This window comes from Falco naumanni, chromosome 5 (assembly GCF_017639655.2).
Source record: "Falco naumanni isolate bFalNau1 chromosome 5, bFalNau1.pat, whole genome shotgun sequence".
In the NCBI taxonomy this organism is placed as follows: domain Eukaryota; kingdom Metazoa; phylum Chordata; class Aves; order Falconiformes; family Falconidae; genus Falco; species Falco naumanni.
The window spans coordinates 48,353,522-48,378,444 of record NC_054058.1 but is presented as its reverse complement, the minus strand read 5'-3'; the positions used below and the strand labels follow the sequence as shown (position 1 = coordinate 48,378,444).

At 35.8% G+C, this 24,923-nt stretch overlaps 2 protein-coding genes across 3 annotated transcripts in view; one reads left to right on the top strand and one right to left on the bottom strand.

Moving 5' to 3' along the window:
* The window catches only part of LRRN3 (leucine rich repeat neuronal 3), a 34,979-nt gene extending 28,294 nt beyond the window's left edge, over positions 1 to 6,685 (top strand). Inside the window, exon 2 of the mRNA XM_040596095.1 lies at positions 3,722 to 6,685. Within this exon, the coding sequence (XP_040452029.1) occupies positions 4,073 to 6,199 (2,127 nt within the window). The 5' untranslated portion in view covers positions 3,722 to 4,072 and the 3' untranslated portion in view covers positions 6,200 to 6,685. The remainder of the gene's footprint in view (positions 1 to 3,721) is intronic.
* IMMP2L (inner mitochondrial membrane peptidase subunit 2) overlaps positions 1 to 24,923 on the bottom strand; it is a 477,884-nt gene that overhangs the window by 275,388 nt on the left and 177,573 nt on the right. The window lies entirely within an intron of this gene.

The following is a 24,923-nucleotide window of genomic DNA, read 5'->3' as shown; positions in this document are numbered from 1 at the left end:
ACTCAAAGGAACAGGCCAAATAACCTTCAGGCTCTCTTTGTCCTTCGTATTAGTGCCTTTAAAACTGAACATTTGAAATGCAAAACTTTCACATAAAATCCAGATGGTACAAAGCACTTAGCTTTAAAGCACTGGAACACATTAATAAAAATTCTGAATATCACTGTTAGTAAAAGTATTTTAATTTAGACTTTATTTAGTGTTTTCAGTACATCTTTACTATTATCAGTACATTAATGAAGAAAGGGAATCAATGCATTCCCAAAGTTCGAAGTATCACCAAGTTAAACACTTATTTTCCAACACATTTATCTCTGTGATGCTACATTCTTCAAGGAAACTGAACTTCAATTACAGTTTATAGCGTTGAGTGCAAGATATCAATTTACATGAGGTTTATTTTGTTACAGTAAATTGCAGCTCACGTCTCAGTTCAGAATGGTTCGTACACACCTCAAGGTTAGAAATTAATTACATAAACACAGACACACATATAATCAATACAACCAGCTGGCATAAGCAAAGTCATACGGCATAACTTGATTCTAGATTTTGCTGTTTTCAAGAGGGACCAGAATACATCAGCAATCCGTACTTTCTTACCTTCTTTGTCAACATTATATATCAGAGTCACACAATAATATTATTATAAAGAAAATGACCAACAAAAATGTTTTGCCACTTACATGATTCTATAATTTTTTTCCTGTGCATTTCGCTACTTTGCCTCTTTTGGTACTGTATCAAACGATGTGTAAGACAGTCATATGATTTAGTTTTAGGTTGTCCTGCAAGAAGCAGGGAGTTAGACTTGATGAACCTTTTGGGCTCCTTCCAACTTGAGATATTCTGTTCTATGATCTTGTAAGCCATCATGGATGTCCATACTACTGCAGAAATATTCTTTTATTCTACACTTGGGATAAAAGTTAATACCAAATAATTGTCATGTAAAACAATACATAGATATGCCACTATTTAAACCAAAAATCTTTCTGAAGTGAAACAATGCATTTTATAACAATGACTCTGCAGGCTGAGAGAGAGTGTAAAAATTATTCTACAATCTGTTATTCAAGGCACTCAACCCCAGCGAATATTTTACACAAGGCAGAAGCACTTTAACCGGAGAAATAAGAAAGATTTATGCTAGAACACCATATGAGCTTGAGCTGGTGGCTTATTAGCTGGAGCATTCACCAGAAAGAGAAAAGACATCAGATTAAATTATAAAGAAAAAATTCAACCTGGATCTCTCGCCTCTTTTTCTTTGCTGCCTTTTGTGGAAAGAACACTCATATATATGACATTAAAATGTCCACTGGTGCCCTTGTTTTTGGCTTGAGAAACCCATAGAAGCTGAAGTATAAACTCAGGAGGAGTATAAACTCAAACCCAGGAGGATGTTGGCACTATGTACACAAAAATGTAGTAGTTTACATGCTTTAACTGGTACAGCCTCTCAGTTACTTGGAACACACATGAAAACTTCATCTTGGTCCGCATCCTATCTTACACAGTGGCCAAGAGCAAATGCCCAGGGAGGAGCAGAAAACCAGGTCAGCTATGTATTTACGCTTCCCTCGAATACTTTCCCACTACAGCTCTGAGCAGAATATCCCTTAGCATCACAGTGGGATCAAAATGCTGAGATTAGATATCTGCAGTAGCAGTTTGTTGAATCTCAATTAATTTAGTATTCAGGTAAGATTTTCAATGATGTTCTGATTATTAGAAGCTTACATTTTGTATTTGCCACACTTACAGATACATTTTTAATATACAATTGAAATAGAATTCCAGAAGTCAATGGGACATGCTTTAAAAAGTTCATCAAGAATACAACTCAAAAAATTCCTCCAACGGCCATCCTCCATTCTCCCTATATAGTAAACTACATCTGTGTGCTTGGCACAGCATGGCATAGAATGATTTCTACTTTAGTAAAGGGGACAGTCCTCCATATAGGTGCCACCTTCTGGTGCCAAAATTAAGAGCGAGTCATAGGCTTTAACTGTCCAATGCAAACCTTTCTTTTTCTGCAAGCCTTAAGCTCATCTCATTTCCCAGAACAAAGGAACAGATTACAATTTTACTATTTCAGTCCGTATGTGTTTGCATTTCAGTATAATGTGGGCCATTTGCAGAAAAACATATTATTAATCCACAAAACAGCAGAATGTTTTCTGTATGTTTATCTCACACATTGTCTGTTCACTCTATTAATATACTTATATGTTAAAATAAAATATTAAATGTCCTTAAATGCATATATAACAAACAGCCACCTCAAAGTCTTGCTAAATATACTTCAAACTGGCCCAGTGCTCATGTCACTCAACGTGGTCCAACACCTTTTCTCTGAGCTGATACGGAATGCATCTATGGCCAATATGCCTAATCCTCCTGGTCTTGGAAAGGAAACCTAAAGTCCAAATCCTTGACACTTGACTTTTGCAATTCTGTCTATCTATACCAGCAACACCTCAAAAGTTATTTATCAATGTCAATAAAGCATTGATCTTGCCTTAAAGTTTGTAAACAAGGTCACTGAATTTTAACACTAGAGGCAAGGTAAGAAAGGCCGTGACAGTCTTCTGAGACAAAGTCTGGTTAAAGTTAGTGTGAAGTCTATATTCTGAAGTAAATGAAGCAGTTAATGTGTACTGTTTCATATATGAAAACACAGAAACTTTTGAATTATGTGTCTTGAACAAAATGCACACCCAAAATAGGATATTATTTTTCTCCACAATAAAACTAGCACATATCAAAGATCTGGGGAGAGCACATTTGCTGCTTCAGGATGCTAAGGTTTCAGTCTTTACTATAATTTGGGACATGAAGACAATCTGCAACTTCATAGCAAATTTCAGAATCTCGCAGAACTACAAACCAAAGAAGAAATTGCTAGTGTAGATTTTTTCCTCTTCTTATCACTCTAAAGACACTTTTCTGTTATTATTGTCGTTATTCCTTGCAATTCAAGTTGTTGAAGTCAAAATAAGCAAGACAGTAATTAGCCTGAATTTCCTAAGATGACAAGCTATTTATTGTGAGGTACATATTTCTTTCTAATTATCACTTTAAAGAAAAAAAAAAAAAAACAAACAACCAAGTTTTGTTCCTAAACAGCAGCTACAAAAAGAATTAGAAAATGATGAAACTTATGGATTGTCAGTTTTTTATATTTCTGTATAAATATCTCAGGCTTGCCTAAGAATGTCATCATTAGGAATGTGTATTAATCCAGCCATTCCATTTTCCTTTGATTACACATAAATTATATTCTTTATATTTATAAACTTCACATTCAAAAGTTAAATATTCATGCTCTGTAGGATTTTTCTCAGTGTTCACATTTCCAAAGCCAACAGACCTCAGTTTGCTTCTACTGATAACTGAAAGAAAAAAATAAAATATTTTAAAGGATCACAAAATATATAGAAAAACCTCACTGATGTATTTTGTGTTAGACTTTGTGGATCTTTATCTTTCTGTAGAGCAATGCTCCACTGGATGTATGACAAGCTACAAGTCTAAAGATATATTACTATATTAACTTCATTTATGCTATCTGGATACCACTACAATACTCTAGGCACCACAGTAATTTTCTTTTCTTACTTGCAATAATTAACATTAGAGAGCAAAAGATAACTAAATTAATTTATAACTTTAGAGTTCCTTATACTAATTATTTCCTGTTCTTATATTTTAGGTCATCCTGTCACTCCTGCAAACACTAATCAATCATGGGATTTGAAGTTAATACTACTAAATAAATGAATTGCTTAATCTCCTATGACCATCTACACATACTTCATCTTCACAAAGCTTATCAATTTTATGTCATCAAGGACAGAGTGACCTTCATTTCCACAAAATGCCTCTTACTACTGGACAAGTTGGTTACAAATTTATCACTCATCCTCATGAAGAAAGTCCTTCACGATCATCATTTGACAAATGCAAGTGTGCGTTTTATCAATTGACCAGGTCATACTAATTTCCAAAACTGTAATTGTGGAATACTAGAGGGCCTGTTACTTTTCTGAACTTTTGAGCTAAGATGAAGGACATGCAACTAAAAATTAATTTTCTACTTGGCATATTTATCACTGCACTAGTACAAGCTGTAGAAAAAAAAGCAGACTGCCCAGAGTCATGTATATGTGAGATCAGACCATGGTTCACCCCCAGGTCTGTGTATATGGAGGCTCCAACAGTGGACTGTAATGATTTAGGCCTTTTTCATTTTCCAGCCAGACTGCCTGCTGACACCCAAGTTCTACTTCTACAGACAAATAATATTGCAAATATTGAACATTCAGTAGACTTCCCAGTGAATTTAACTGGTCTAGATTTATCTCAGAACAATTTATCCTCAGTGACTGGCATTAATCTTAGAAAGATACCACAGCTGCTTTCAGTGTACCTTGAAGAAAACAAACTTACTGAACTCCCTGAAGAATGTCTCTCCGGACTCCACAATTTACAAGAGCTTTATATTAATCATAATCTGCTTTCTGTGATTGCACCGGGAGCTTTCATAGGCCTCAATAATCTTCTCAGACTTCATCTCAATTCGAATGGTCTTCAAATGATCAACAAGAAGTGGTTTGAAGCTACTCCTAATCTTGAAATTCTCATGATTGGAGAAAACCCAATAATCAGAATAGAAGACATGAACTTTAAGCCTCTTATCAATCTGCGCAGCCTAGTTTTAGCAGGAATAAATCTCACTGAAATACCAGATAATGCTTTGGTTGGCCTTGACAATTTAGAAAGCATCTCCTTTTATGACAACAGATTTGTAAGAGTGCCCCACATTGCTCTTCAAAAGGCTACAAATCTTAAATTTCTGGATCTAAACAAGAATCCCATTAACAGAATACGGCGAGGAGATTTTAGCAATATGCTGCACCTAAAAGAGTTAGGAATTAATAATATGCCTGAACTGATCTCTATAGATAGTCTTGCTGTTGATAATTTGCCAGATTTAAGAAAAATAGAAGCTACCAATAACCCCAGATTATCATACATTCATCCAAACGCATTCTACAGACTTCCCAAGCTGGAATCCCTCATGCTAAACAGCAACGCGCTCAGTGCCCTGTACCGCAGTACAATAGAATCCTTGCCTAACCTCAAAGAAGTCAGTATACACAGCAATCCCATTAGATGTGATTGTGTAATCCGTTGGATTAACATGAATAAAACAAACATCCGCTTCATGGAGCCAGAGTCACTATTTTGTGTAGACCCTCCCGAATTCCAAGGCCAGAATGTGAGAGAAATACATTTCCGGGAAATGATGGAAATCTGTCTCCCCCTGATAGCTCCTGAAAGTTTTCCATCTACTTTGGATTTAAAAACTGGCAGCCATATTTCCTTGCACTGCAGAGCAACAGCAGAACCAGAACCTGAAATCTACTGGATAACACCATCAGGACACAAACTTTTGCCTAACACTGTTTCGAATAAATACTACATTCATTCTGAAGGAACATTAGACATAAATGATGTAACAGAAAATGAAAGCGGCTTATACACATGTATAGCAACAAATTTAGTTGGGGCAGACCTAAAGTCAGTCATGATCAAAGTGGATGGCTCATTCCCTCAGGACAGCAATGGATCTTTGAATATCAAAATAAAGGATATAAAATCTAATTCTGTTTTGCTTTCATGGAAAGCAAGTTCTAAAATTCTGAAGTCCAGTGTTAGATGGACAGCCTTTCTGAAAGCTGAAAACTCTCAGGCTGCACAGAGCGCTCGAATACCATCTGATATAAAGGTATATAATCTTACACATCTAAATCCATCAACTGAATATAAAATTTGTATAGATATTCCCACTATCCATTCACAGAATAAGAAACAATGTGTCAATGTAACCACAAAAGGACTGGACTTGGCAGTGAAAGGCTATGGAAAGAACAATATAATAGGTTTCATTGCTTGCCTTGGTGCTCTTTTGGGAATCATCTCTGTGATATATCTCTACAGCTGCATCTCACAAGAGATGAACTATGACACTGGACACAGCTATCTAAAGAATTACCTGAAGAAACAATCCTTTTCACTCAATGAGCTTTATCCTCCTCTAATCAGTCTTTGGGATATGGGCAAAGGAAAAAGCACAGCAATGGAAGTAAAAGCAACTGTAATAGGTGTACCAACCAATATGTCATAAATACATCAGTATATAACTTAACTTCTGAAATAAAAAGCACATGACTGCATTTGTGCTGAACAAAAAGGCAACAGGAAAAAATATTTCTTTTAGGAATTGGATGCCTGGACTTCGCTGCTGCTGACAAATGGGAATATGTACTGACTCAGCAAAAGAGAAGAATTTTAACTGGCTTCTAAGGGTATTTACCAACCAAATACAATTAAATTCATTTTCTAGAACTTTCACAGGACTTTTAAGTCTGGAATACAGTGCAAGTAGCCAAGAACGTTTTCTGTAATTTTTTTTTTTTTAATTATTACATAAAAGTAGTGGAACTGAGCAATACCTCCTCCTGTGCTGTATTACACACACTAGCCACGAGTTTTTGCAGTGAACAGATATACTAGGATTGACACATGGTGTAATGAAATGGGCAAATTCTGTAGAGTAGACACAGTGAGTATGTGAATTTTTTTTATGAGGAAAATACATTTTTGATTAAAATCAAAACAGTTTTTGCCTTGTTTGTTTCTAAAAAAAAACATTCTGGGAGCTTTTGTCTGACAATAAAGTAACTCATTCTAATGTCTGGTAAGATATCTCCTTAAATATTCTTCTGCTAAAATACCAGTCTGAGCACATAGGACATTTTTGCTGGTTTTAGGCTGTATAACTGCAACAAATCACACAACAAATATTTTAGTAAATTACTTACCCATAATAATAGTAACAACCATATTTTACACATTGCTTATTGTGGGAGGAAGAAGAAAGAAGGAGGGTGGGAAGGAGACACCAGACTGACAGGGAAAAGGAATGTTAGCTATTGATAACAGCAAGTTTTTAGCTGCTTTGGTATTTTCCCAGGAGCCTGAAAACTAAACGCAATGTTTAGACTCAAATCATATAAATCCAATATTTTGTCTTCAGTCAAAAGGCCAATTCAGTTATTAGTAACGTCTAAAGGCTGGCCATACAGGGAATTCTGATAGCTTGAACAGTTTAAATGATATTAAGGTTTTCTTTCTGGACCTGCAGACTTTCATTCAGCAATAAAGACTGACTAGTTTATAAAGCTCCTCAGCTTTCAATGTAACAATGTAACAAGTAATAAATGACTGACAGAATGATTATTAGTAGAAATGAAATGAAACAAAATGAAAAGAGAACACTGAATACCTGACTACTTATATTGAAGCTAAAGTTCTCATGGGAGTAGGACTGTGCCCATAAGCAGCAAATGCGCGTGAGAAGCTGCTGATCAGAATGTTGATTACAAACTAAACCCTGTTCTGTTAGGATGGAAGAAGTGACTACTATCCAGTAGAGACATCTGACCATTAAGATATCTGATGAAAATAAGTGGCACCTCCTGATAAAGAAAGCAACAGCAAAATTGTTATTTTGGTTCATATATATGAAAACAAATATGAAGAAAGAAAATATCACTGAATATTGTGCTTAAGGAAGTAAATATTCACAGAATGCATAGGTGGCTTGAATTACAGAGTAAAAGTAGGAGTAACAAACATTTCCTTTAAGTCTTTAGCTGACTTTAACATTTTTTAAACTCTATAATAATAATACATTTTATCTTCCTAGACTTGGTTGAAGGAAACGTTTCTATGGAATCACTGACAGTATTTCCGTAGATAGAAAAAGGAGAGCTATTTCTTGTAATAGACATTAACTTTTCCACTTATTTACCATTTGCTCCGTATTTTTAAAATGTTATTGGTCTACAAGCACTTATAACATACAAAAATAGTTTAATTTTACCAATGAATAGCTTGCTTTCATGTTAAAGATGCCCTTTTCCTAGTTAAATCCCAGGATTTTTAAATTATGTAAGGTAATTTTCAAATTTGTTAAAGGCAGAAAGAAGAACCTGATACTAATTTTAAACCACCAAACTTGGGATACTCATAGAGTCGGTACGTTTCGCTGAACGAGGAAGTTTACCAACCCGACAAATCGCTGTCGCACGTAAAGGCCCATTGAAAGGGGCCGCGGGCGCTGCAGTGGAGGGACCGGTCTCAGCACCGGGGACAGCTCCCGCAGCGGCGCGTGCCTCGAGGCGCCGTCGCCCAGGCGGGACCCTCCACCGAGCAGACACCGCAGCTGTCAGCAAGAACCTGTAGGTATATCTTGCAGGTTTAACTTTGGAATCGAGCTACATTTAGACTTTACAACTCTTAGAGCTTAGAAATGAGAATCTAATTTTTTTTCCAGTCCAAAACATCTCTGCAGGGTATTATAAAACAGTAAATGAATACAAGTCTAATGGGGAACACCGATAAGGAGACTTTTTCCCCCTCACAGAGTAAGTATAGGCTTTATTTACTTTATTTAAATATCTCACTAAAAGTTTTTGTTGATGGATAATATGCATTTTTATGTAGAAGGATTCTCATACTAAACTTTTGAGAGCTGAAACGTAACTAGATCTATCTCACAAATATTTGAATTGTTCTACACTTTTATACTGATATCACATTTAAATATACCATACATTTTAAGAAATGGATTATCCTGTTAATTGCTAAGATGTGAATTATTTCCTTTATATCCCAAAGAAGATAAATATAACTGCATTTGCTTAAAGTAGCTTTCAACCCTCTCCTCACATTACCTTGATTAAGCCATTTTCCAACTTTATACCTTCCTTTCTCTGAAAGTATCTCTGAAAGAATATGCTCAGCTTTTGTTTTCAACATACCAACAAGATGCATCTTCTGTAACTATCACTGAGTAATATTATTTGTCCAAATATGCTTCACTGCTATCATGCATAAGTGAAACTTTAAGAAATACTAGAAAATACCCTTAAGAAGAGTGTCAAAATTGCCACCACAGTAAGTTATGAGATTATGAAATTTTTAGTGACTCATAGAAAAAAACTTTGTGATTTGGTAGGGGTGCTTAACTGATGGGGTACAAAGAAGGCATACAACTGCAATAATGAGAATGGAGATAATCCATCAAAGAGTTCTCACTCTTACCAAAGGATCTGCAGAAAGAAATGCTTACAGATTTAATTACAGCTTTAAAAATACATACTTACTAGCACATTCAAGTTAACATGAAGATCAATTTATTCATGAACTTATATACCAACAGCATTACAATTCTTCAGTATTATACTAAGGTTCTAAATACCTTTACGTTTATATTTTACACATTGCTAATAGAAACGTAAGTTTAGTGCTATTTTTTTGATCAGTTTCTGTTTACTGTAAGAACATGTAAAAGGCAGAAGTATGTTGAAGGTGAGGCCATTTAAATCCACTTAAAAATAGATTTCAACATGTATATTGATTAATGAATGTTTGTTTGATCCTTTTGTTATATACACTTCTCTGTGTGTGTGTGAAGTACTTCTGTTAGCAACACGTTAGCCTGTCTGCAGACCTTTATTTCATTATATCTGTATTGCATTATTTTATCTACTATACAAAAGTATATCTGGTAGAACACACGGCAATGCTAACAATGGCAATAGTGTGAACCACCTACTATCCATATAAACATAACATCCTTAATATCTACACAGAAACATCTCCATTATATTAGCCTAACAAATCTCTAAGAAGATTCATTATTTCTCCATGACCAAAGACATTCTTCATGTTAAAATCCCCATAGAAGCTGCAGGCGAGCAGTGGGATACTTGTGTAGCTGTGTGTAAAAATGGATAGCTGTTTCTTCGACAGATATACTACTCTATAAACCTGAGGGTCCTTAGGAAGTAATAAATCCACCTTTTAGCTTTAATAGCTTAGTGTATATTTAACACACATCACTTCACAGATATATGATGAAAAAATCTAACAACAAGAATCCGTTAAAAAAAGTATAAGAAGAACTGCATAATAGTGCTATAGTATACTTTTTAATAATCTCTGCATTTACAGGGAAGGTTGTTTTTTCCACACAAGGCACAGGGCTAAAATTTGGGATTTCCTCACAAGTTGAATACACCAGTTTTCTCCTACTCATTCAAAGTATACAGTCACATTAACACCTCAGTCAAAGATCAGTATTTCCTTTAGTAGGAATTCTCTACTAAATAGAGAAAGTAAGGAAAGTAAATGGAAGAATATTTGCATACAGAAATAACTTCTAAGAATGTAACAGACACGGTAAATGATCGTATTCTTCCTTCCAATGATTATCCATAAAGAGACTACAAAACCTACAGATAACACTGAGTTCTAAGCATTACTCTGAATACAGGACTATTCTCATTGTGTGTCCTGGCTAGAGCTCAGGTGAAAAAAGAAATGCTGACAACAGCTGTACATACAGGATATAGTGTACCATAGCTCAGTGCTAAATTACAGGTCAAGGAAGGCTATAGCTCCTCCTGTCCTCAATACTGCTTCCTGCTTCAAAATGCCTACACATGAGACAAAATTACTTTCCAAGCCATCATTGTGAAATATACTGGTTGATTCCTTTTGACAGTCCAATCCAGCTTTCCTCTTTATCTCCATATGTCATGCAGATTTACACTCTTTCCCAGGACCAACGCAAGTATAGGATCCCACCGTGATGTTTGGCATAATATATCACCCTGAGACTGCCTGTCAGTACTTGCACAGTGTGGAATTCATCAGACAACGTTGCTAATAGCCATATAGACAGCTCTCAGGTTCACACAGCTAAGTAAGCAAACATGAAGAGTCCCATGTTAATTACAAGTTATTCATAGGTGATCCCTTCAGCTCAAACTATTGCTGCAGATGAAAAAGCAAATAAAAATTGGGTTGTTATGGAAGCATGCACTTATTTCACTCTCCAGCACTTAAGATGACCTGAGAGCTAGGTACCACAACAATGGCCAGCAAGGCAATAAAAGTCTCTTTTATCAACAGAAGACAGAGGACAAGGAAGAAATCAAAATACAAAAATGAACCTATTTATATCCTTTTTTAAAGGACTAATCTCACTAAATATGGAGTCTAATGACATCACAACAGTGGAAAAAAAGATGAACAAAGTAATTTAAGTCTACCAATTACACCACCTGGATCACTAGACCTCAAAGGATAGATAAATAAATGAGAAGATTATCTCTGTGAGACAAAAAAAAAAAAAAAAAAAAAAAAAAAAAAAAAAAAGTGAGGCATTCCTGAACCAAGGTGTGCAACAGCATCAACAACACAAAACTGAGTAGAAACTGAATGATGTTTTTCAAGCTAACTGAATAATAAAGAAACACAAAAACAAAACTCAAAACTTTCCTGATAATTGGTTAGCTGTGCTTCAGGACCTCAACAGAGAAGAAGGAACATCCTGCTTTTAGAAGCAGAATAAACATGGGCTTTGCACTGGTCAAAGACAGAGAAACCTCGAAAAAAAGGTATCTAAAACTAATTTTGAAAAAGCAGTGATAATATTCTTCATCTATACACATTTCTTCCCATCCTAACCTAGATTCTATACAGAAAGCATTTTGGCATTCATATACTACACTTTACAGGTCAAAGGGTTTACAGTTTTGTCACTTAGCATGTGAGCACAAGTCAGATTCCTTGAGATGGCTGTTGGGAATAACATTTGAGGGCAGAAACTTGTCAGAAAATCGTATTTTTTTGTATGAAATTGCACTTTCTGTTGTTAACATTTATGATGCCTTTCTGTTTCTGGCTCCAGCATGGATTTTAGCTAGACTTAAAAACATACAGCTGAATACTTTATAGCACTGAAGAAACTGGGTTACTGGCTGAAGACAGCTAAAAGACAGTGCTTTGACATAATGGTGGAATGATTTTTTTAGGACACAGAACTGTATGATGAAGATCATCTATTTCGATATATTTAAACATTTAAATGGAAGATAAAAAAGGTACAAATAGAGTTAGAATTAACATTTCTAAATTGAATGCAAAGTGTCCCATAACTATGCAAAATAAAACACAAACATCTAAAGTTATTCTCGCCATAATAAAGCAACTGCCATCATTAAACTAGAGGTAGTCAGCTATGTCTTTCTTTACATATCAGGTAATAAAAGGATTAAATTAAATCAAACTGTTACTATCATTTATACTCTCTTTAGATTAATTTAATCTCACCTTAACATTTACTATAAAATGGGATAGGTGAATGTATATTACTTAGGTAGCTATTTAAAAAAAGCATTTTTGTCTAGTTAGACTACTGTATAATCAGCAATACAATGAAAACTTCAGAGAAATATTTATATAAATCCATTCTACATTACCTTGACACAACACACTAAACTGCAGTCATTTACATTTTATCAATTCACTACTGGCTTTGTGCTTTACAAAAATTAAATTGTTTACCAATCTTAAGTGTTAAAGTATTACATAATTTATTTCATAAATTCTCTGCAGGTATTTAAGAGAAGTACAAGCAAACTAAATGCTATATTGAATATTCATGTGCCACACAATGTATTCCAAAATATGGAATAATGCTTTCTCCTAAAATATCTGCTTACACAAATTCACCTACCTTTACCTAGATTATATAACATATGCACACCACTACCTCAATTCCATTTCTTCTACAGCCATGTAAGAGGATTTCAATACTCAGGCTAGGATGAACTGTATCCCCAAGAGTTTCAGTCTTTTCGTTGGACAAGTCCAGAATATTACTGTCCACTGTAACAGCACTTATAAATATATATTTATATTATCATGTCCAAATCACTTTGTTGCCTTTCAGGCTGCTACTTTCCAATTCAAAATTACTTCTTTTTCCTCCTTCAAGGAGCTTCAGCCTCTCTCTCACCCTTCACATTTCTTCCATTCATTTAGCATTAATCAATGTGGGCATGCAGCACTCCTTTTTAACTACTTTCTACTTCATTAATGTTTCATCTTTTTCCCAGTCTCCTATGAAAGGTATTTCCAGAATATCCTTCTCTAAGCTATTTGTTTTAATTTTCTAATTTTCAATTACATCAAAAGAAGAACAGAAAAAAAAGCTGAATTGTTCTATGATTTGAGAATAAATTTCAAGTGTAGCCAAAGAAAAACAATCTGTGAGAACTCTGCAGTCTGTTCCCCCACCTACTTCAGCGGTCAGCTCTTCCTAAACAATATGTTTAACTAAAGCTCACTTTCTCTCCCTTGGTCTTAGAAAACCTGATTAAAATGAAGGATGTCCACTGCAGCTAGAGTCATTTAAGTTATTTCTAGCTTGTGTAATGTCTGGATTATTAGAAAGAAAACAGAAAGAAAATAATCTTATTATTCATCCAGGCTATCAAAAGCATATTACTATTTATAAGCATATACCAATAAAGACATTACACCAAGGCATATACACCAAAAAGGAAAGCTCCCTGCTGCCCTGAATATCAGTTAAATACTACTTTAGCATAAAAGAAAAAAAAATGTATTATCAAAGAGTTGTGGGTTTTTTCCTTACCACATCAAAAGGTAGGTAAGTGCCCAGCAGTACTTCCTCATACAGCAAAAGCAGTTAGGTCCATAACTTCCACTGAATTTAACAGATACTAGACACTGCCTGTTCAGGTGTTTTGGACATTTTGAAGCGCGCCCCTGGATGATAAAAAAAGCCTTGCCCCATTAACCTATCTATCTGACTGATGGCCCTCAAAAATTTGCATATGCATGTCTCTAGTGAAGCAAATATAAAAGCAATGTACATAATTCATTTAATTGAAACATTACATATATTTTTAATTAAGACAAAATGGGAAAAGAACAGTATTATTTATTTAAAATGCTTAGAATAGAATACTTTGTGCAGAGCATCTGTTTCAGGATTATTAAATAATTCAATATCCAGCAAAGAAATATTGGATAGTCTAGAACTTTAAGTACCAGCAAAGGAATGTTTTCTGTGTTCAGATATTATCTAATTACAAACAAAAGTAATATGCTATACATATTCTAAATCACATTACGTTAAGATACCACAAATAATAAAGGTTTCCCTCAGATTCTTATTGCTCCTGACCTAAAAAGTTTGAAAGAGCTTGCTCCTGCTATTCATCTCTAACTATCAATTATCATACCTTATGATTCATAATTCACCAGTTGTCAAGCAAATAGTCACAAAACTAATTGAAAAATAAGTACAAAAAATACTTATTAGAAACTGAAAAGAAGTAAGTGCTTTAAGCAATGAAGAGCATGCTTGGAAATTCTGGCTAAAATGAGGAAGGCAGATAAAACAGGTAGTGTTGTTTGGGGGGTTTCATCCAGAAGACAATTGAAAGCTAATAACACTGTTATTAAGCAAAGAAATCTCAGAGGGAAGGAGACACTACTAGAGACATACCTCTCATTGAAGACAATGTTCAGGGTCCAGGAGCTGCTTAACAGTATCAATTATATTGCCACTAATAACCAGTTAAAGTTTGTGGTTTTTCTAAACTTTACCAGAGCCACAGCAATTTTTATTGTTACTTTTAAGAAGCCTCAAAATGCTTTAAAACTAATTAATTCTAAAGGATTAACTAAAAAAAAAAATCCATGTAAAGGCAATAACAAAAGACACTGGAATGTATTCAAGTTTGTTCTAAATCATATGCAAAGCAACTGTATTCCACTAAGAAAGAAGCCAATCATTGTCACATAGATTAAAACTTTGAAGAAAAAAAAAAGGGAAGAGCAGGAGCAGAGAGGAGAACAAAGAAAACACAAGCAATAAAATTAAGAGGAAAGACGGAAGACAGGAATGATTCCATTCAACGTTGTTAGAAAAGTTAAATATATTTAAGTTATATATGAAAATACTAATGTAAAAGAGGCATGCAGAACAGAGTAACAGAAACATTTTTTAAAAAAGGATTTTTTAAAAACCCATTTTTAAAAGTGTTAGTATAACTGAAAACTCAGTGAAAACTCAGTGAAAAGTTGGAAGTAAGAGAGACTGAGTAAAGTGTCTGTATGTAAAAACAGCTGATCTGCTGAGCCCCCAAGGATATATCTACAAATAAAGATTCCTCTCAGATACAATTTGGAGAGATCTGAATTAGCAAGTCCATAAAGTGCTGTGCATCACTTAAAGGCTTTTACTAGCTTGGATCCAAGTGCCTTTGAACATTTTTAGTCTGACAGAAAGGCACATTAGCTTAATGTTGCTCTCACCAATCTGATTATCTTGGAAATATCCCACGTTCATATACCTAAATTGTATACACAAAGGTGCTAAAATACACAGTACTAGCCATGGTAGCTTGGGCAACATCACTCCATGCTCAAAGGGTAATGATTAATGATTTGTACTGTTTAGAGGCCAATCACAAATGGTGTTCCTCAGGGGTCTATTCTGGGAATTACCCTGCTTGCCATCTTTATCAATGACCTGGAGGAGGAGACAAAATCCTTATCAATCTTACAACATTAATTTGGAGCATGTAGTCAAGATATTTGAGGACAGGGCAGGCTGCCATTTACAGAGATCTAGAAAGGCTGGTGAATTAGGCCAATAGGCTATCATGAAATTCAGCAAGAAGAGATGTCAAGTCCTGCGTCTAGGATGGCCTAACCCTTGAATGACAAAAACCTCTAAGTGCCTCACTGCGGAGCAGCTCTGCTGAAAAAGATATGGGGGGTCCTAAGGACAACTGGCTAACAGTATACGGGGCTGTATTAACATGAGAGTAGCCAGTAGATTGAGGAAAACAATTATTCTCCTTTACTCAGCACTTGCTAGACCACCTGTTAGACCACCATAGTGCTTCTAATTCTGGCTCCCCACATGTCCCCTCATTCAAGACATTGATCAACTGGACTGAGCTCAGTGGAGGCTCCCAAGCTGCCAGGGGCTGGAGCACTTGCCCTAAGAAGAAAGTCTGAAGCAGCTGGACTTGTTCAGCCTGTAAAAAGAAGGACTGGGAGGAATAACCAGCAGCCTTCCAGTATCTAAGAGGTGACTACTGAAAAGAGCCAGGCATGTTACTGAGGTGCACAGCAGAAGAATGAGTGATGACAATCATAAATTGTAATTAGAGGAGAGGGGCTTTAACTAGATAGAGGAAAAATAATAAATTATGAGGAAAATAATCTCAGGAACAGTATGCACAAAGATACTATGAAATTTCCATTTTTGGAGGTTTTCAAGATCCAACTGGACAAACCCATAAGCAACACCAACTGATTCATAATTAATGCTGTTTTGATCAGGAGGTTGAACTAGATGAATTATCTTCCACCTTGAATAATTACGCAGAGGAATTATATCCCCAGAGATTATACACGCAATGTAACCTGCTCAGGGAAGCATTAAAATTGTAGCTGAAATGACTCCAAAGTTTTTTAATTAGCAATATGCTTTTATTCCTTTTTCAGCAATTCAAAGAGTTTTTCATGCAGAGACGCTATACTTTGGGTAGGTTATTGAGCCTCTTAAATGTCTAAATTTTAAAATTGCATTCATAATGCAGATTGCTATTTTCATACCTTTTTAATATATGGGCATACTGTATTTCAAATGTATTTAGTCTACTCTTTTGGACTAAATTCTTAGGAAATTTTCACATGCCTTTTTTCATATTCTACCATTTTCATTGTGATGCTCTTTCTACATATCTAAATAGCATGATTTTGTATAAATGTAGAGCAACAGACTGTGACTCTGAAGGTAAGAGTGTTTCCTCCTTTTTTTTCCAATGCAGACATGAGTAACTAGGTATAACTAGCAACCGTTTTTCTGGAATATAAAAATTTCAGAATAAATCCATCAACATGGAAAAAACAAAGGATTCAAATTTCCTATCTCCTTCAGAAAAGAGTATGAATACGATGATCCAGAAAATCTTCCTTGTACTTTAATTATTTCCAGATTTCATTTCCTTGGGGCATGGTTTTGTTCTATACGTTCACAAAACCATAGAAGACTTTAGGGTTGGAAAAGACCTCTGAGATCATCAAGTGTAACTGTTAGACTAGCACTGCCAAGTCCACCACTAAACCATGTCCCTGAGCACCACATCTACCTGTCTTGTAAATACCGTCAGGAATGGTGATTCCACCACCTCCCTGGGCAGGCTGTTCCAATGCTTGACAAACTTTTTGGTGAAGAAATGTTTCCTAACAGCCAACCTAAACCTCCTCTGGTACAACTGGAGGCCATTTCCTCTTGTCTTGTGTCTCATTATCTGGGAGACCTGTCCCCACCTGCCTACAACCTCCTTCCAAGTAGTTGCAGAGAGCAGCAAGATCCCCTATGAGCCTCCTTTTCTCCAGACTAAACAGCCCCAGTTCCCTCAGCTGCTCCTCATGAGACTTGTGCTCCAGACCCTTCACCAGTTTTACTGCCCTTCTCTGGACATGCTCCAGCACCTCTACGTCCCTCTGGTAGTGAAAGGCCCAAAATGTAACACAGTATTCAAGGTGAGGCCTCACCAGTGCCAAGTACAGGGGGACGATCACTTCCCCTGTCCTGCTGGCCACACTGTTTTGGATACAAGCCAGGATGCTGTTGGCCGCCTTGGCCACCTGGGCACCCTGCTGGCTCATGTCCAGCCAGCTGTCAGCCAGCACCCCCAGGTCCTTTTCCACCAGGCAGCTTTCCAGCCACTCTGCCCCAAGCCTGTAGTGCTGCGTGGGGTTGTTGTGACCCAAGTGCAGGACCCAGTGCTTCTCCTCCTTGAAGCTCATACAGTTGGCCTTGTTCCATTGATCCAGCCTGTCCAGATCCCTCTCTAGAGCCTTCCTACCCTCAAGCAGATCCGTGATCCTGCCCAATTTGGTGTCATCTGCAAACTTACTGAGGGTGCACCCAATCCCCTCATCCAGATCATTGATAAAGATGTTGAACAGAACTGGCCCCAATATCGAGGCCTGTGGAGCACTTGTGACCAGCTGCCAACTGGATGTAACTCCACTCACCACCACTCTTTGGGCTTGGCCAGCCAGCCAGTTTTTTTACCCAGAAAAAAGTATGCCCATCCAAGCCATGAGCAGCCAGCTTCTCCAGGAGAATGCTGTGGGAAACGGTGTCAAAGGCTTAACTAAAGTCTAGGTAGACAGCACTCACAGCCTTTCCCTCATCTACTAAGCAAGTCACCTTGTCATAGAAGAACATCAGGTTAGTCAAGCTGACCTGTCTTTCATAAACCCACGCTGGCTGTGCCTGATCACCTGGTTGTGCTGTATGTGCTGTGTGATGGCACTGAGGATGATCTGCTCCATAACCTCCCCTGGCATTGAGGTCAGACTGACAGGCCTGTAGTTGCCCAGATCCTCCTTCTGGCCCCTTCTTGTAGATGGGGGTCACTTTGGCTAACCTCCAGTCAACTGGGATCTCTCCAGCTAGCCAGGACTGCTGATAAATGATTGAAAGTAGTTCAGTCATTCCTTCTTCATATTTCACTCTGTCTACAGGCTTGAAATTTCATTTCGATCAAGGATAATTCTTTTATAAGCAATGTCCCAGACTGTATGCCTTAACATGCAGTTTCACCACTATGATGACAGCACCATGAAATTTAAGAACTTAGAAAAGCACAGACTACTTTACATATCAAAATATTTTCAAAGTGTGCCTGAGGAAAAATTCAGCCCAAACAATGCCTTGCCCAGAGCTTTATATAGTTCACTAGAAATGCTGTAATTAAAATAGTAAAATGGACAAGTGGAAAGAGTAGGTGGAAAAAGAAAAAAAAAAAAAAAGATACAAAAAACCAAAAAAACGAGACAGAATCCATCTATTCCTTCAGGAAAACTGCCAGAAATAAGGCCATAGAAAGTGCAGGAGAAATCAAGACATTCCATCACAAAGGAGAAAGCTGGTAATAAGTAAAGCTTATAAATGGCTATGAGATAATATGATTGTCTATTGGGAACAAGGAACACAACAGAAAATAAATTTTCTGGTAAGCTAAAGCTACATATATATAAAGTTCTTATTATTAAGCAATCGATTAACAATCAAGTATATACATAGGAATACAATGATAATTATGTTGAAATCACAAGCTTGCCTGTCTTGGTATCCTGTCTCTGACAATGTTCAACAGAAGATGCCTGGTGAACAGCGCAGGAGCAGGGTGATTATCCATGACACTTTTTCCATAATACACCCTACCATCTCCTTGAATTTCTAGACCTCAGAAACTTCCTTGCCCAGGGGAACTTTCATGTACATTCATGTTTACCAGCCTTTCATGGACACTTGAAAAACTCTCAGCAGTTTTTTAATCTATGTAAGTGTTTAGCATTCAAAGCATCTTCCTGATGTGCCAATGAGCTCTAATGATGTTTTAAAACATGCTAAGGAGGTATGTGATTTCTCTGCAGCCAGATGCAATTAAAGAAGCTTTTACTTTTTAGTAAACACAGATGGATCAAAACATTTTTCCTTTTAACTAAAGAATCAACTTTCTCAAATATTTGGTAAAACTTATGTTAGCATTCTAATGCAGCTAACATCGTGATAGGGGTAGGTGGAGGAATCCTAATCAGTGAAAACAAAGTGCATTAAATCAATACTCTTGACACCATTACAGAATTAAGACTGTTGTCCCTGGTCTGAAACCCACTAAAGGTGACTCAAGGAAAGAAACCATCTCTCTAAACACTTTGCAATCTAAAGGTGATTATGATCTAATGAGGTGTTAAGATTTATTCAGGGATAGAGAGGAAAAAGAATTTCAGGATTGTGTAAAATTTATTATGGGATGTTTTAACCAGAAGGAGGAAAGGCAGGAGGAGAGAATCAAGCCAGATTTGGTAGGATTTGGTGGCTGGACATGAACTGGCAACATGTGCTCGCAGCCCAGAAAGCCAGTCACATCCTGGGCTCTATAAAAAGAAGCCTGGCCAGCAGGTCAAGGGAGTTGATTCTGCATCTTTGCTCTGGTGAGACCTCATCTGGAGTACTGTGTTCAGCTCTGGGGCCCCCAGCACAAGTAAGACATAGACCTACTCAAGCAGGTCTAGAGGAGGGTTGTGCAAATGATCAGAGGGCTGGAACGTGTCTCCAATGAAGAAAGGCCAAAAGCGTTGGTGTTCAGCCTGGAGAAGAGAATGATCCAGGGAGACCTTATAGCAGCCTTTCAATATATAAAGGGGGCTGGTAAGAAAGATGGAGACAAACTATTTACCAGAGTCTGTAGTGATAGGTCAAGGTGTAGTGGTTTTAAAATGAAAAAGGTAGATTTAGATTAGAACTAAGGAAGAAATTTTTTACAGTGAGGGTGGTGAAACACTGGAACAGGTTGTCCAGAGAGGTGGTAGATGCCCCATCCCTGGAAACGTTCAAGGTCAGGCTGAACAGGGCTCTGAACAATGTAATCTAGTTGAAGATGCCTCTGCTCATCACAGAGTGGGTTGGACTAGACAATCTTTAAAGATCCCTTCCAACCCAAATATTCCATGATTCTATGATTATTTTTTTAATACTGTGAAAGCTTGAGATTTTGATATTATAGTCAAAATAATATCTATAAAATGTACTAACAAGTACTAACACTTCACATTACTCTAGGGAATATCAAAAGTCTCAAAGATTGTTCATAGTTGTTAACAATTTGTTTAAATACAGTAAGGCAAAATAATCAGTAATATTTAATATTTTATCCTATTTACTTCATCTTTATAGAGATTTCACACTTCAATTGATTTGGAGATACTGGTAAAAAATCCTCTTCTGCAGTTAAGATGGCCGAGTTTCACTTTTAAAATATTTTCCTATTAAAACAGCCACTTTAATGTGAACTTTATATATAAATTTTAATAGCATATAGTGAAATGAATGCACAAGTTTCCAACCAAGTCTACAATACTGTAAAATCAATTGTTCTCTGAATGACTGCTCATATCTAGTCAGCATGAATTACTGGTCTATAAAGCACATGGATATTTTTCCCTTGTGTACAACACAATATACTGTATCTAGTTAGAAAAAGGAAAGATTCATACTTTCCACTGCCTATTCAAATTTTGTGTACTAGAAATCTCATTTTTCTAATTCTCAAGATGTTATACTGACAATTCTCCCAATTTTTATGAGCTACTAGTTAGCTTAGGCACCCTCGCTTTCTTCCTTTTATTTAAAACCAAAGGATTCCCAGTAATTTCATAGTAGAATGAGTCCTTCATAATCTCTAGCCTACTTATTACATATAAAACATTCTAGATGCATATGTCTTCTAGCATATGTTATTGTTACATATAATAACCAGTAACTGCTACAAATGGCAGAAATTACGAGATTGATTCCCATCTGAAAAACAACAAAACCAATAAAACTCAGCATGTAGGTTACTGCTACATTGCTAATTCATGTTAGCGCTTCTTTGTAATTTTCTAATCTCGCACAAAATTTAGCATATACTTAGGCATGTGAGTGCCTATAAACTCAGACCCATAGTGCTGTGGTGGTTGCATCACCTGCTTTATCAACTTCTGGTCAGAGCAGAAATCAAGCACCACTATATTCAATATGAGATATTCAAGTGTTCAAAAGATTCTGAGTTCATACATGCACATGCAGTGTTATGAAACCTTACCAAATAAATTTCTCATTCCTAAAAATTAGGAAATGCTCTATTTCACGCACACTAAACCCCCGCAATTTACTTTATATAAAAGCTTCTTATGAACTATATGCAACTTGGAAAAGCATTCTGAGTAATACTGCAATTACTTATTCCACATGTATTGCTAGATTCAACATTAACATCAAAGAAATAATAGCTCTTACATTTATAGTCAGTTAAGCTACTATGAAACAACTATTTTTTCCTAAATATCAATATCATAGCATGATATAAAATTTCTGTATAAGAAAAGGACAAAAAAACAGGAAGGGGAAATGTCTATATTAGAAATTAATTAAATGTAATTACATGAGAGAATAGAGTTTTCTTTCTATATTAGAGTTTGAAAAGGTTAGTAAAATGGCTAACGACGACTATAAAATTAACTGCCTTAATTACTAGTCTAAAATTGAATGTTCAAAAAAAAAACCCTACCTTCTGTAGCACCTATAGGGATGCTACAAAAACTGAACTAGCCTTTGGAAACTGTTTCACTGAAATGGAACTCCAAAAAGGTATGAATTCAATGGTATCAGTTTAACTATCAATATGAGAGCTAAACAACACATTAAAAAAAGAAATCCACAAAAGAAGCAATTTCATGAAACTTCTTCAGGCTTAGAATTAAAATTAAGCCAGAGGCAGATGTTATTTTGATTACCAAAGAGTGAGGTTCAAACCCAACACAGTTTTACAAATATCCCTAAATCTTTTCTCTGTTTTTCTGATATAGTGGCATACAATGGCTGCATAACAGAACAGGTTTAGAATAGTGTGCAAAAACCACAGTGTCTACTATCAAGATGACACAAAAAGATAATACTTGTTTGTTCTTGGGGATGGGTCTCAATTATCCGTCTGCATCTTTAGGATGTGTCTTATTTCTTTCTTTTCATAAAATGACTACTTTATTGCAGAATCACTATACAGAAACCACTCATCATGAAACCAGATTACTACCTGTTACATAATAAGGAAAATTAATGGGAATTTCCTGCTAATCAGAGTTTAGCTTTTACTTTCAGTCAGTTTGTTAAAGAAAATCATTCAAACACTTGCTTAGGACTTTACATTAATAAAAAGCACATCTACTTACACAGCTGATGTGCTGAGAAAACACCCCCATATTTACCACCTAGTACACAATTTATTCTTCCTTTCCTCTGAAGATTGGCATTTATGTCATATCAAATGTATTTTTATTAATTCTATCTATGTATGTTTAAGAACACAGACTCAGATGCAGCTTCAATTAACAAGGGAGCTACACAGGCATAATACATCTGCTGAAGGCCCCTTAGTTTACAACTGCCAGTATATCCGAAATTGATGCAATTTGTCCTGGAAAAGAAGGCAGGAAGGATAAGCAAATAAAGACAGTATTTTATATCTGAGTAATTCTCCTCAGTATCAGTGATGCCCTGTGTTCCAGAAGTACACATAATGTGAAAAGAAAGACAAATTAAATCCCTATGGTGCTTACAATTTTGTGACTTTTCAATTTCTTTGAAATCTTTGCTCTTGTGTTTCCAGAAGTAGCAATCAGCACAATTCAATTACCTTCCTTGTACCAAACATTATTTTTTAAGACTTCTCCAGACAGCATTTTTATTCATCTACTGACCAAATGAAATAGTTGCAGTTTTTAAACCCTCTCATCTCAAGAAAATCTCTCCCTGTATTCAACACTCTACCTGACTATATGGTAATAGTAAATTTAATGAATTCACTTAGGAACGCTAATTTTACATTCCATTAGACTGCCTATTCACCTTGGCTGTTTTTCTGGAGTTCCTCAGTCTTCCATGGTACTAGCTCATTCAAATAATTTGATATTACATATAAGATTTGTCTCCTCTTCAGTAGCACCATTCCTAAACAGCCCAAACATTAGAACAAGATATTAATTTACAAAATTGTCATACTAAAAGAAGAACCCCTCAACTTGACTCCTTCATTTATCCAGTCTCTCCAGACTCATCTTAGAAATACTACCACAGTATCAGTACCACCTGTACAAAATCAATAACAATAAGGCAATTTGAATGGAGTCTGTCACATTTACTTGGGAATACTTAAGGTACCACTTAGTTTCAAGAAAGTCTTACTATAGAGATGAGTCATTTGTTTTTCTTAAATAATGCCAAAATTCAGATCCACTCTGTCTCTTCTGGAAGATTAAAATCTGCATTACTACATTTTTCTTAATTTGTAGTAAACTCATAATCATCAAAATTTCATAATGTTTTATGATTTGAAATGTATGTATTCATACAATTTGTGCTGGCCTGCTAGCAGCATTTAACAAAAGGCCAAATCTTGTTTTTCTGCTCCAGCTACAACTATAGTTATTCAAGTAACCTATTTTTTTTGAACAAAGAAGACTTTGACAAAGAAACACAGAATTCTAACAGAAACTATTCTGCAACAGTAACTAACATGAAATTAGTACTCTGATCATAAACTAAAGCCATCATTATTGTTCTACTCTGTCCCTACTCTGCACAGCAATTTATAATACCAAATAAGATGGAATATGTCATATACCCATGTCATGATTAGGGCGATAAATTTTAAAATTGCAGAAGATATATATATCTCTTTTATTGTATAGAACAGCTAAATGAGAAAAAGCATCTGATGAAAGAAATAAATCATGTGTGAAATTCCTGTGAGAAAACAATCTACTTGCCTCCATAATGTATGTTATGTAAGCAGCCTAACCAATTACAGAAGCAAAAGGTGACCCCAGTTTACAGCTGTCACATCCTGATTAAGCCAAAATATGAGAAAAATCCTTTCTAGGTGCTATTAGATCTCAACTATAGTAAATATTTTCTAGCTCAATTTCCTGCAAAATTTTCTTGAATCACCCATTTTTATTATGGGCTTATCTATGGTTAAATTAACCCCAATATAAATATTTTAATTCAATCACTAAAATTAATATGTTGTCTCAGTGGGGAAAAATTAATACATTAATTTGATCTAAATTTACTGGAAATGAATCATGGAATAATTCTGATTGGTAGGCACCTGTGGAGATCATCCTGCTGAAATCATTGCTACATTCATAGATCGATCAGATTGCTCATGGCCTTACCCTGACAAACTGAAAAAAATTATGAATTTGTTATATCACACGTCATCTTTGAATCCTTTATTCTAATTTTTAGATTCCTCAGGATACCTTGGATCATTAGTCATAGGACTGACCTCTATCATACTGGTGCACAGCTTGCT